The 14,245-nt window shown below is 43.3% G+C and overlaps 1 protein-coding gene across 5 annotated transcripts in view; it reads right to left on the bottom strand.

Annotated features, from left to right (window-relative positions):
* Nucleotides 1-160: 160 nt before the first annotated feature.
* The window catches only part of OSBPL1A (oxysterol binding protein like 1A), a 242,145-nt gene continuing 228,060 nt past the window's right edge, over nt 161-14,245 (bottom strand). For all 5 annotated transcript variants that reach the window (XM_044243255.1, XM_044243256.1, XM_044243257.1 and 2 more), the window contains 7 exons: nt 10,351-10,458; nt 9,410-9,499; nt 9,047-9,173; nt 7,122-7,238; nt 6,435-6,558; nt 5,108-5,198; nt 161-1,354 (listed from right to left, as the gene is read on the bottom strand). In XM_044243255.1, coding sequence (XP_044099190.1) covers nt 1,252-1,354; nt 5,108-5,198; nt 6,435-6,558; nt 7,122-7,238; nt 9,047-9,173; nt 9,410-9,499; nt 10,351-10,458 — 760 coding nt within the window. In that variant the 3' untranslated portion in view covers nt 161-1,251. The remainder of the gene's footprint in view (nt 1,355-5,107; nt 5,199-6,434; nt 6,559-7,121; nt 7,239-9,046; nt 9,174-9,409; nt 9,500-10,350; nt 10,459-14,245) is intronic.

The raw sequence follows: 14,245 nt of genomic DNA, 5'->3' as shown, positions 1-14,245 counted from the left end.
CCGTCTCCCCCCTCCCCCCACCTTGCCGCCCCAGACCACCAGGACTACAGAGTGTGCAAGCTGCTGGGCTGGCTCCAGGCCCCGCAGAGGGCGGCACAGGACCGGCTTGGTAAGGACACTCTGGGACTGCGGATCAGAGTAAGAAACCACGCTTTCTGGGAACATTCTAAAGCCTTTATTTAGCATCAGGTAGATTATTTCATTATAACACTTGTTAACTTCAAGACAGCAATTAAAATAATTTACTGGCAGCTACCTAAAGCCCCTTGGAGCAAGACCTCAGTCTGGGGTTGGGTGGATAAATACCTAAGATTAATGTACCCCAATTAAAGGGGCAAAACTACTGTACAGTAGGTCTCCATACATATTTTAAGTACATGGGTGCCTTGCAAACTTGAAATGCACAAGACCTCCTTTTATATAGTTTGGTACTTATAATACATGAGTGCAACTTAATGTCTCTGGTGGCATTTGCCACAAAGTCGAAGCATTTAAAAAGGTTTGTCATTATGTAATGAGATGATTAGAATCTATTTCTAGGGCATTTTTGTGTATTGCTAGATTTTATACAAATTTTCAATTCAAACACCTTTTAATTCTAAGGACCCAGATTACAGAAAATTATAAAAGTAAATTTAGAGAAATAAGTGAAATAACCTTTTCCAGTTCAAATCAGGAACACCTGTTCTGAATATTCAGGTACTTTTTCTTTTCTGATGTGGGAAGGGGGAAACTGGAGAGGATTAGTATGAAGAAAAGCCATCTTTTAAACATAATCTTTACAAAATGACATAACCTTCTCTGCATTTGAGCACATAAACATTGTATAGAAGAATTCTAAACATTTCAAAGTTACATCTAAAACATTCAAGCATGACGGCATAAAAATATTCAAAATAACTTGATTTGGGATTACTATATAATTCCATAAAGCTGAAGTTACAGTTGGGTATAAACCTTCCATAAATATGGCAACAACAACCATAAAAAGCATTATTCTCCACACTGTTTCTCTTACCTCTATAAAACAGTATTTCAAATCAGTAAGTCTATTTGGATAGCAAAATTACCCATTTTTCCTGACTTTCATCACCAATATCACCTTATGCCCTACATTTGTTGGGTGAAACGCAAGTTATCTCATGAGCGGATTTTTTGTTTTCTTAAAAGATGAGTAGAAACCAAGGAATTTAAAAACATAGGTTTAAGACTTATTTGTAGATTAGCCAAATGCCCTGACTTGTCTGCACTTTAATAAATGTCAGGCAAATTGAAGTAGTTTCTGTCCCAGTAGCTGCCCGAGTAAAGCCAGTCCTGTGCTCCATTGTAGGGGTTAGGACCTTGATGGAACCACCTGTTTAAAGAGAAAGGACAAGATTGACGGGTGGGAACCGAAACCACAGGGCTCCTGCCACTACACTAGCGCCTGCAGCGTTTCCCCTCACTCTTGAGTTAGAGATTTGCAAAGAGACTTTTAAAGAAGTCCTGCCATTTTTAGAGAGCACCTAGGTAGAGTAATATTCCAAAAGATGTAGTGACATCACACAAAAGGTCTACGGATTTTTCCATAGCATTTGGTAGAGTACTCAGCAGAAGTAGAACCTTCTGTCTAGTAGGGGTGTAAGAACAAATCTATTGGTCTGATGGTCCTCTAGCCCCATCCCTTATCTTCCACCTGAAGGCATTTTGGGGGGAAGGAATTAGGATAAGGAAATGAACCTCTACAATATACCTATAGTACGGGATTCAGAGTTAATGCCCTTAAACTCAAAGAGGGAGTGGAATGTCAGAGAAGCTAAATAACTTGTGCAAGCTAATAACTGGTATCAAACTTAAATTTGATTTTAAACTCCATGATTTTTAAATATACTGTGCTACACCGAATCCACTGAAATTACTCCTAATCTTCCTGGGTCTCCATTTTCCTCATGTAATACAGCTTCTTAGGTCTCACCTCTCGGTTAACATCCCGATTGGTCTTTAATCCTGCATAGAGCTGCTTTAATCATTTCCTTGCCCTTTGAAATACCACCTAGTTCCCACAGTCACAGCTCCCTTCAGGCTAGGGAAATGTAAAATTATTTGCTCAAAAAGGTTCGCAATTAAATTTATGTCATATTCTAAGTATGATTTTGTTTTTAGAGTAACACTGAAAAAGTTTCACAGGTCTTTCTAAAAAAAAGAAAATGTAAGAAGCAATTTAACTATTAAAATGAGTTTAGATGTGTTTGGTAATTCCCCAATGCTCCTATTATCCCTACAGCAGCACAAAACGCTCTTAGAGGGAAAAAAAAGCTTCAGATCAGGCAGATTCCTTGAAGGATCACATGATAAATGCCCATTAGACCACATTTCCTAGAATATTAATATCTAAATTCTCTATTTAGCTTTTGGGACCTTGTCCCAATTTGAAAATTTAAGTCTACTTTAAATGATCAGGATATATAAGATCTGGTTAACCAGACTGAAAATATATTTAAAAACCATTACTTGGGGGGGCGCCTGGGTGGCTCAATGGGTTAAGCCTCTGCCTTCGGCTCAGATCTTGATCTCAGGGTCCTAGGATCGAGCCCCGCATTGGGGGGGGCTCTGCTCAGCGGGGAGCCTGCTCCCCCCACCTCCCTCTGCCTGCCTCCTGTCTGCCTACTTGTGATTTCTCTGTCAAATAAAATCTTTAAAAACTAATAAAATGAAAAAAATTTTAAAAATTATTTGATCAAAGTCAAAATTCTGTCTAATAATATCAAGTATATGGTTATACTCCTTTCAGTCCCCAAAGTCCAAGCAGTAACAGCACTTTTGTAGTTAAGGTTAGCAAAGTCAAGCGTTTCAGAAAAGCAGACACATCAAACTCAAGGTAATAAAAAATAATTAAGAAATGAACCAAGTCTCAGGTCATGTGCCACGGCGTAGACAAAGTTCTCTAAAGACCATGTCTGCAACCGCAGCCTCTCTCTGGAGGGAGTCCAAACACCGCACTAAAGGGGAGCACCGCAGAGCCGATGGTCTGATGCACAGGACCAGAGTTTCCTTCAACTGCTAGTTCTCCTAATGCTGAGCACTGGTGTCTGGAAACCTCTACTGTTATCATCCTACACCTCCCAAATACACAAAAAGTCCAGGTGATTTGTCTTTCTAAACTCACATTTGAGACAATCACCAGTAACAGGAAAAGGAGCATAAGATTTCCCTGCTACCACCTTTTATTCAGGATCTTGGGTCTCCAGAGTCTGTGGGCCCGCGTCAGTGCAACAGCAGACTATCAAGTGTGAATTCTGCGCGTTGCTCAGACTGTCGGGGAGACACACCGCCAACATTCCTGCCTCAACACGTCCCCCGCCTCCCCCCACCCCCGCGCGCCTCCACTCCCTCCGGGTACCTGACCGGGTGAGGAGCCCTCTAGGAAAACAGGTCAGGATTATAAGCAGCCATTTTCAGATGCAGGGACTGTCATTACAGCCTGAAAAAGTCTGGAGCCTGTACTCTCTTCGGGTGCCTCCTCTGATAGCGGAGTACCAGCTCCGAGTGTGGAGGAATTTAGGACAGATTCTAACAGGTCTGTGGGTCTGATTTCTCTGAAGGCCAGTTAGCTCTAACGAGCAGAAAACGTTCCTACACAAACCGCCCTGCCTCACCTGCAGCTGAACCACGCCACTCAACACGTCATCAACCCTGAGAAGAACCCAGTCAGAGAACGGGAACTCTCCTTACAAAAGAGCTCAAAGCAGATGCTTTTGACAAAGAGCCAGTAGGATCATTTCAAAACCACGTATATTCACACGGGCACAAAGGAGCGCCGGTGGAGGAGAGGCCTGAGCTGGTGACTCCGGGCGGCACCTGGTCTGGCTTTCAGGCTGCCACACCGCAGTCCGGAGCCCACTGCTCTCCGAACGCTAAGACTCTGACAGTAAAAATTCTTAGTAGACTTTGCACTTACTTTGTACACCTGAAAATGTGACCAGAAAAATACAGGAGCTAATAATTAGAAACATGGTACAAAAGTGGGCTTCTGCAAAGGCAATGAGAAATAATGATAAAATGAATCCAATCTTTCCAAGGGGATCGGAGGGGAGCGTGTAGCTTTGCCTGAAGGACTGATGGCGGTGGAGGCTCCAGTCACAGGGCTTGGGCTCACTAGCTGTGTGTCCTCAAGCAGATCCGCAAAATGAAATACATCAGCATTTGTTTTTCTCTGAACACGAAGGGATTTCCAGACCACTTTCAAACAGTATTCCACAGAGGTCTAGGGAGCCGGGGTCCATACAGAGTGGGAGAAGGGGAGGGCCGGCCGTGTCCTGACCACCCCCCAGCCCCACCACAGCAGCTCTGCCCCCATGAGTTCTGTATTTGCAGATTCTTCATGCGCTCACTGGCAAAAGAGATTTTTAACACTAACCAAGCCCCAAAACCACAAGATTAGATGAAATCCAAGGTCATTTCCAATTGCGATTATGTTTTCCTAAGATGCAAAAGGGCTATCAAATAATGTCTGAATGCTTGCAAAAGTATGTCCCTATAGCCTCTACAATTTTTATTTAATGACTTTGAATTACAATGGTTTCTACTATGTGATATAAATTTAGAAAATATTTTTATCCTATTCCTGTTTACAAGTGATTCTATTACTCAATAAAGTCACTATGCAACTCCTGACTCTTAAAAAAACAAAGTTTCCAAAACTAAGAAATTTTGTGGCCCACTTTCTATTTCTGAATAGAATCCAAGATGTTACTTTATACAACTCTATTTCAGGTGCATGTCAAATCCCCTGTGTTTGGAAGAGTAATGGCAACGGATACACATAGTAGCAAATGGCTCTGAACCTATTTTCATGCCCAAATGTGTCATTCTGGATTTTACTTTCCTTTCCCTCTTACAACAAGAAAAAGACAGGACTTCACCAGACATGGAAGGCAGATGGTTTGCTTAAACCACTTACCTACAATAATCGTGTGGGAATATTTAAACCTTAATTTCCGAATAGCCCTTTTCCTTTGTCACACATGCAAGTCTTGCAGCTTGAGTACCCGGGGAACCAGCTGTTCACTCCAGGCCTGGGAATGCGCTGCAGCCCCACGCCTGCCCCGCCCTGCAGAGCCGCACGCACCTCGTTTTCCAGTCCTCCTCCGACTTGGACCTGTTCTTGCGGGCTGCTCTTTGCTTTTCCTCCAGTCGTTTTTTTTCTTCACTAGCTTGATCTAAGGTACAAACATGGGTGGAAACCAGTCATCCTATAGGTCGAGACTGCCGGGCTCAGTAATGCTACAGATAAGCGTCACCCACATGCATTCACATGAGCTCTGTTTTATTAGAAAACCAACATTACGCTAAAATTTTAACACGGACCCAAGGTAGGAAGAGGCAGAGCTGGCACTCAAGACCTAGTCGTCACCTTCTACAGTCTCACCCTGAACAAACTCTGTATTTACCAAAGAACCTGATTATTCTTTTTTTTTTTTTTTGAAGATTTATTTATTTATTTGACAGATCATAAGTAGGCAGAGGGGCAGGCAGAGGGAGAGGGGGAAGCAGGCTCCCTGATGAGCAGAGAGCCCGATGCGGGGCTTGATCCCAGGACCCTGAGATCAAGACCTGAGCTGAAGGCAGAGGCTTAATCCACTGAGCCACCCAGGTGCCCCAACCCTGCTTATTCTTAAGGCCAAAAGAATTATGTTACAAAGCTTCAGTGAAAAATTGGGTGGAAAAACTGAATAAATGTGAAATTTTTCTTAATCCTTGGTGAGACCTCACAGAGCTCCTTCATGTTCCGTCATAAGAAATTCAAACAGTTTTTCAAAATCCTGGCGCACTGTCTCACTGATCCTGATCACTCAAAGGGAGCACCAAGGTACTGAGACAGGGACTCTCGACCTCAGTGTCCCCACACCTCATGCCACTGGGTTCTCTGTGAGGCCGTCCCAGGCGCTGGAGGACGTCTGGCAGCATCCCGGCTCCGACCACCAGATGTGGCAGCAGTTCCCCAGCCATGAGACTCTCCAGACACGGCCACATGTCCCCTGGGGGTAAGAACGGCTTCCCTTTTGAGAACCACTGAATTAGAAGAAATGTAACACCAGCTAAAAATGTCGTAATTAACCAAGGCCACGCTCTTCTTTGAGGCTCACAAGGTAGTACTTAAGTTCTGAAATAATACAGTGAACTAATTAGTATACAGTTTCAAGTTGATAATGACGCTATTCTTTTCTCAAATTCCCCTCTGACACTTAAGATCTGTCTCTGGCCATATGGAGTATATTAAATTGTCAGGGAGGATCACTGAAATAATGAATCTAAATGTAAGCTACGAATTTAGATGGAATTTTAATTAAAACGATCTCCCAGAGAGACACGACAAATACTTGTACCACAAGATGCAAACACTCATGAAACTCCTTTCCCTCCAAGGGAGGCTTCACCATGACCGCTCACATTACCTATCTCTCCGTTCTCCATGGCTCTGATGTCAGGCCGCAACCTGCAGTCTGTCTTCGGAATCACGCCCTCCATGTCCTTGTCTACTTCATTCAAAACCATTGCAAAGCTAGTAAAATTATACATCTGAAAGGCAGCAAAATGTCTGAATTAACATGTAGCAAGGCACTGGAGGATGTCTGGCAGCAGCCTGAGAACCCCTGAAGACAGCAGGACTTGACAATGACCTCCCTCCGTCTTGTGGGGACAACCACCAGCCTTCTCGGACCACCCAGCTAATGTTCTCAGTGAGGTCTGAACCACCCATGAGTGTTCGTCTCAGAGAGATCTCAGAGCAGGCCACACAGATAAGTATCCTCTATCCCGGTCAACCTGAAGTAGAACTATAAGCAAAAGCAACAATTCTTTTTGTACGTCATTAAAATCCGTCCTTGCTGGATCTGGGGGGCTCAAGCCTCAAGTGTCTGCATCACCCCGTGTGTGCTGACAGCCAGTCTTACTCCTCAGTTATTCCCGAAGAAGCCTCCCAGAGTCGCACCCCGACAGATGCCAGCAGGGACGGCCAGCGCGGGGCACGGACTCTTGGGAACAAGGGACCAGGCGCGCCGGAGCCCGCAGAGGCACAGCCGCGGGGACAGAGAGCCAGGGACAGAGTGCAGGGGGCTTCCCTTCGCGGAGCGCGGTCTCACCTGGGCAGAATTGGGAGGCCGAGGGGCTATTCGCCACAGGAGAACACTGCCAGGGATCACAAACACGCTTTCAGAATCTGGCATCGGCATCTCGTCCGACTCCTCAGAAGTGCTCACCTACAAGAGCCGACAGACCGACTCTATTACAGCAGCTGAGGAAGGACCCACACGCAAGCTGCGCAGCAGCCCCCGAGACCGCGCTGCTGCCGATGGTCATCACCGCTCTTTACTACAGGGTCTTTGTGTTTTTAAAGCTTTTTTTTTTTTTCTTAAAGACATAATAACTCAGTGGAATGTTAACTGGGCAGTGAACTACATGTAGCAATGACACAAAACCAGTAGGGTCAGCAAATGTGGAACCACTGGGTGAGCTGCTTCAGTGAACATACGGTTTACAGAACCACGGCAGGGAGGCAACAGCGCCACGGCGACAAGCCTGCCGCAGCATCCGAATGCACACAGGCACCTCGGGAGCCAACAGCAGCTCTGTGCACACAGACAAGGGGCCTGGACAAGGAGTGAATGAGGGGGGAGGCTCTCTCTCTCTCAGGGGAAAGGCCACTTGTCTACAAAGACTGACCAGGATGACAGGACAAGAGGGACTTTTCCTGGGACTTCGCCAACTCTGTAAGGGGACGGACACCACGTGTGTGGGTGAGGCTGTCATTGCCAGGGTGGCCTTGCACTGGCCGGTGTGGCTGTCAGGAGCTTGTGTCAGGCTCCCAGCACCCTGGCACGTGTCCTTCTCGGGGCCCGTCCGTTCTGTCCTCGCTACAGGGCAGGGTCGGTGCACCTGCCCCCGGAAGGGAAAGCAGGCGGGCGAGGGGTGTTGGGGGAAGAGCAGCCCTGCGTGCGGAGGGATGCGGGGAAGGAGCCAGAACCGGGCAGAGCAGCGTGTTTGCAGGAGTTTTAATAAAACTTTCCTTTGCTTCAGGACCCTGGTTCACTTGATTTACAAAGGAAGCCCCTCATAAATATGCCTATTTTTAAAGACCAGCCGGCTTCTCAGGGGAGCCGGGAGGCCAGGCGGCTGGGCCGGAGGAGCTTCACTCTGAGCAGAGTACCCCATGCCCCTTACAACAGTCAACTCGTTTCACATACTATGTCCTATTATGAACCCCATTTTACAAATGAAGGCACTGAAGGTGTCAGAGTGAAGGTAGGAAACCTGAGACTCTCCCCCATCGATGGTGGAGAGGATTCCTTCCAACAGTTTGTGTTCTTAACCACAGTGCCAACTCCTGGGGAGTAACCAGCCCACAGATACCTCCTGTCCCAACAGGAGCCCCTGCCCCGCCCCACCACTCCCCTGCACAGGGCAGAGGGACAGCGGTGCGCTCAGTACGAGGCTCCCTAGGGCCTGCGGCAGGTGGCCATGAGCCTCACAAGTGCAGAGCCAACAGTCTCACGGAGGTTGCCCCAGTGATGACCCCCGCACTGTGCTGGGCTTCAGTTCGGTGGTGTAGACACGAGAGAGCGCGAGCACACAACAAAACAGCTAACAGGTGTGAAAATGTAGGAAACAATTTGGGAGGCAGTTTTAAACACTCAACTGATCTCAGCTTCTAAGGCAGGTAAACACAAAGGAAGAGATCATTTGTCCAAGGTGAACACCCATTTCCCAACATGATGTGACTCCAATCAACCAAGCCCCTGCACACAGCTACGGAAGTGGCAGGCGCCCAGCTCTGTGGACGGTAATGGCAAACAGTCCTACCAGGGCTGTCTGTTACAAAGATTCAAGGCTGCAATGCAACTATATCTCAATTAAATAAAGATGATGCAGGCAGAAAAATTATGTGCATTAGCAACAAGTTTAAAAAAAAAAGTTTAAACTATGACCTTTAACAGTCCACCTCTAAAAGCATTAGTACAAATTCAAGAGCCCAGTGATTCTTTCCACACTGCCTTAACAGGGTGTTCACCTGTTTGCTGTTTTTCTTCTCTTCGGTATTTTTCTTATCATTTTTTTTGTAGGCATCAAAAGTGGCCGGGTCAACACTGTATAAACATTCGGTCCATTTCCCATAGAGGGCACAGAGCTTCTTTTTGCTGTCAAGAGAAATTGACATTCAGCCAACAATTAAACCAGTGTTTTGCTGTAATCGAATCTTACTATGAAGATGCTTATGAATCAGATTCTTTAAAGAAACACATTTCCTTAGAAGAAAAAATTTTCAACTCACTGAAATGCTTGTTTCTTAGGTTATGGCAGATTTTAATATTGACATTTTATTTAGCAGAGGACACCTATACTAACTACTCAACGTTTAAAATGGAAACTTTACCTTTTATCTTGAATGTAGCCTTCGACTTTGTGTAATTCCTTACCAAAAAGGCCGCATGGCTTAAAATTCAACACACACTTGTCTCCAGTCCTGTGAAGAAGACACTAAGCTCAGCTGACCATTCACCACGGAAGCAGTGGCAGAGAAGCATGCGGAAGGTGACCTTTCTAGAGCAGCTACTCTGCACGCCAGGCCCCACACAGAGGTTATCGTGACTGATCCTCAGTTAGTGCTGGACTCACCATCAAGAAAAGGTGAGCAAGGCTCATGAAGAGCAAGAGACAAGGGAAGCAATGCTGCCGTGGAACAGATCTGTGTGCTGAAGCCCTCACTCTCAACGCGATGGTACCTGGAGGTAATTCAGTCACGAGGATGGAGTCCTCGTTAAGTGAGACTACTGCGCCATGTGAGGAGATGAAGAGACGGCTGCTGCAAACGAGGGAGACAGCCTCCACCCGACATCAAGGCTGCCAGCAGCACCCTGCCCCTGGACTTCTTAGCCTCCAGAACTGGGAGAAAGAAATTTCTACTGTTTAAGCCGCCCAGTCCATCGTGATCTGTTAGTGCAGCCCGAGACGAGTAAGACGCCCAAGGGCGCAAAGTAGGGTTTGAACCCAGCTCTTTTTAACTCTCCTGTTCTTCCCACCTCATGCCCCTCTGTGAATAATACAAACCAAGTATTATAAACACAATGAGCTGAGGAAGAAATTATAGTCTCATCTGTGAAAACTCAAGAGTTCATCCAGTCTTCCCTAATCAGAAACTTTAGTGAACTCCACTCATTACACCAATGAGCTTCTATTTGCCCAAAAGCCCCACTGCCTGGTTCTTAAATTATCATAGAGCTTTACTAGGGCTTTCAAAAAAAAAAAAAAAATGAAGTCCACTGGCATGGGTTGGTGACAGTTGAAGGGATAGATAAGAACCCTAATGCATCTTACTTGTGGTTTGTGATTTCCACATTGCCATACTGCTCAATCCAGAGTTTACCCACAATGATGTTATGCACACAGCATGTAGGATTTGTCCATGTGTATGCTTCCCCGTGTCTGGAAAACAAAAACCAAAAACCCAGGGGAAAAAAAAAGAGAGAAACATTATTTTGTTTTAAAAGTGCATTTGTCTCAAATGCCATTACTCAGGATAACAAATCAAAAGGCTGGACATCCCTAAGCTCTAAGACTTCGAAACCTCTATTGATGCTAACTCACAATAAAATAGGCTATTGTCTGACTTTTCTTGTTATTTCTTAAAAGGATCAGAAGCTTAAGAGAAAAGCCCACACTTTCACCAATTACAAATGAACTATGTATATACCAGTCTATCTGGTTTCATTGTATTTTGCAGATACTGCCTTTTTTTTTTTTTTTTTTTTTAAATATACAAATTGAAGGTCTGTGGCAGCCCCGCATCCAGCAAGTCTACTGGCACTGCTCTTCCCACAGCACTTGCTTACTTCGTGTCTCTGTATCTTATTGTGGTAATCCTTGCAGTACATCAAAGTTTTCTTTATTACTATATATGCCACGGTGATATGTGATCAGTGATTGGAACTCAGTGAAAGCTCAGACCGTGTTTTGAATTAGTACTTTTGTTTTCTTTGGGTAAATACCCAGTAGTGCAATTTCTGGATCATATAGTAGTTCTATTTTTAATTTTTTGAGGAACCTCCACTTTTTGGTGATTTTAAATACTACTGCTATAAACATTTGTGGACAAGTGTTTGTGAAAATGTAAACTTTCATTCCTCTAGATAAACACCTGGGTGGGCCTGCTGAGTTGTATGGTAAACCTACAGTTAACTTTGTGAGAAACTGCCATACTGCTCTCCAGAGTGACTCTACTATTTTATATTCCCGCCAATAACATTTCTAGTTATGGTGCATCCTTGTCAGCAGTTGGTATTATCAGTTTTACAAATTATTTTGATTTTTGATTTTAGCCATTCTAATAGGTGTGTTTGGTATCTCGCTGAGATTACAATTTTGCATTTCTCTAATGACTAATGCTATTGAGATCATCTCATGTGTTTATTTGCCATCTCTATATCTTTTGGTGAAGTATCTGCATCATTTGCCCAGTTTCTTATTGAATTGTTCCATTTTTTAATTGCTAAATTTTGATAATTTTTTATATATTCTGGCTACAAGTCCTTGTTGGATATATGAATTGCAAATAATGTTTACCCACATACAGCTTCCTTCTTCATTCTCTGAAGAGTGTCTTTCACAGAGCAAAAGCTTTCATTTTGATAAAATCTAATTTATCAAATTTGTCTTTTCTAGATTGTGTTTTGGCATTTATCTGTAAGATGTCACTGTCTAATCCAAAGCCAGAAAGATTTTCTATGTTTTCTTCCGAAAGCTTTACAAAGCTGTACATTTTATTTTAGTCTACGATTTTGAGTTCATTTTTGTATAAGGTGTGAGACAGAAATTAAGGTTCATTTTTAAGATGTCCCTGTCCAATTGTTCCCATACCATTTGTAGGAAGGACTCTCCTTCACTGAATTGTGTTTGCACCTCTGTTACAAATCAAGTGACCGTACGTCTACAGAGTAATTTCTGGACTCTCTTCCTCTGTTCCAGTGATGTATGTGTCTATCCTTTTGCCATTACCACACTTTCTTGATCTCTTGGTTTTTAGAGTTAAGTCTTAGAAATGGGAAGTGGGAGTCCATCAGCTCTGTTCTTCCTTTTCAAAACTGTTCTGACTGTTCTATTTCATTTGTGTAGTGTTCAGTAAACAGAGCCTCTACGTAATTTATCAATCTTCACTCTGCTACTGAGCCTATCCCAGTTTTTGTACGTTACTGTACTTTCCAGTATTAAGGTTTCCAAAAATACTTCAATTTCTTTGCTGGAATGTCTTTCTATTCATTTTAAGAGTTTTCATCTTCATGGAGCAACTCCGGAAGCATAGTTATAAGAGCTGCTTTAAAGTCTTTGATGCAAATGTCAGTATCTCTCCCCAATCAATCTGTCATTCTTTAGTCTTCAGAGTCCTCAGATAGGTGCTCTCTGTCTTCTGGATGGCTGCAATCCACAGGACTACACAGTGCTCACTCCATTTTAACTAGAACAGGAACTGCCTTTGAATTTAAATCTAATTTTTTTCTTTAAAAATTTAATTCAATTTACTTAAATAAAAAACAACAATTCACTCATTTCTTCCATCTCCTCCTTCCTACTCCTGGTAACCACCGATTTGTTTTCTTTATCTGTGAGGTTGTTTTGTTTTTTAATTTTTACTTTTTATTATTTACTTATTTCCACATGTAAGACAGCTCATGTGGTATTTGTCTTTCTCTTATTTCACTTAGCATAATGTCCCTCAAAGTCCATCCATATTGTGGCAAATGGCAAGACATTTGTTTTTATGGCTGAATAATATTCCACTGTATATATACACCACATGTTCTTTATTCATCCATGGATGGACACTTAGGCCGTTTCCAAATGCTAGCTATCGTAAATAATGCTGCAGGGAACATGGAGGGGTGGTATATGTCTATTCAAGTTAGCGTTTCCATTTTCTTTGGGTAAATATCCAGAAACAGAATTGCTGGATAGTGTGGCAGTTCTATTTTTAATTCCTTGAGGAACCTCCACACACTGTTTTCCATAGAGGCTGCACCAGTTTGTATTCCACCAACAGTGCCATGAATGGTTCCTTTTCTCCTCACCAATACTTGTTATTTCTAGGCTTTTTTTTTTTTTTTTTTTTAAGATTTTATTTATTTATTTGACAGAGAGAGATCACAAGCAGGCAGAGAGGCAGGCAGAGAGAGAGGAGGAAGCAGGCTCCCTGCTGAGCAGAAAGCCCGATGCGGGGCTCGATCCCAGGACTCTGAGATCATGACCTGAGCCGAAGGCAGAGGCTTAACCCACTGAGCCACCCAGGTGCCCCTCTAGGCTTTTTGATAATAGTCATTCTGATAGGGTAAGGTGGTATCTCGTTGTGGTTTTGATTTGCATTTCCCTGAGGATCAGTGATGCTGAGCACTTTTTCATGTACCTGATGGAAAACTGTATGTCTTCTTTGGAACAATGTCTATTCATATCTTCTGCCCATTTTAAATTGGACTGTTAACTTTTCTGCCATTGAGTTGGAGGAGTACTTTATATATTTTGGATGTTAGCCCCTTATCAGATACAGATTTGCAAAATTTTTCTCCCATTCTGCAGGTTGTTTTCATTTTGTTGATGGGTTTCCTTTGTTGTGCAGAAGCTTTCTGGTTTGACGTACTCTCATATTTTTTTTTCCTTTTCTTTCCCCCATGCTGTTTTGCTTTGTCTTTTGGTGTTAGACTTAAAAAATCTTCACCAACACCTATGTCAAGGACCTCATCACCTATATTTTCTTCTAGGAAATTTATAGTTGTATATTCAAATCTTCAATCCATTTTGAGCTAACTTGTGTGTGGTATAAGAGAGTGGTCCAATTTCATTCTTTTGCATGTGGCTAGCTGTCCAGCACCATTAGAAGAGACTTTTGTTTTCCTCCTTTTTCATAAACTGGCCATATAGGCATGGGTTTGTTTCTGGGATTTCTGTTCTGCTCCATCCATCTCATGTGTTTGTTTTTTATGCCAATACTTTCGTTACCAGAGCTTTGTGGTATAGTTTGAAATCAAGAAGTGTAATGCCTCCAGCTGTGTTCATTCTCAAGATTGCTTTGGCTTTTCAGTATCTTTTGTGGTTCCATACAAATTTTAAAATTGTTTGTTCTGTTTCTGTGAAAAACATCACTGGAATTAAAAAAAAATTTTTTTTAATTTATTTGACAGAGATCACAAGCAGGCAGAGAGGCAGGCAGAGAGAGAGGGGGAAGCAG

Source organism: Neovison vison, chromosome 3, assembly GCF_020171115.1.
Source record: "Neovison vison isolate M4711 chromosome 3, ASM_NN_V1, whole genome shotgun sequence".
Classification (NCBI taxonomy): Eukaryota; Metazoa; Chordata; class Mammalia; order Carnivora; family Mustelidae; genus Neogale; species Neogale vison.
This window is presented reverse-complemented; position numbering and strand designations above follow the sequence as displayed.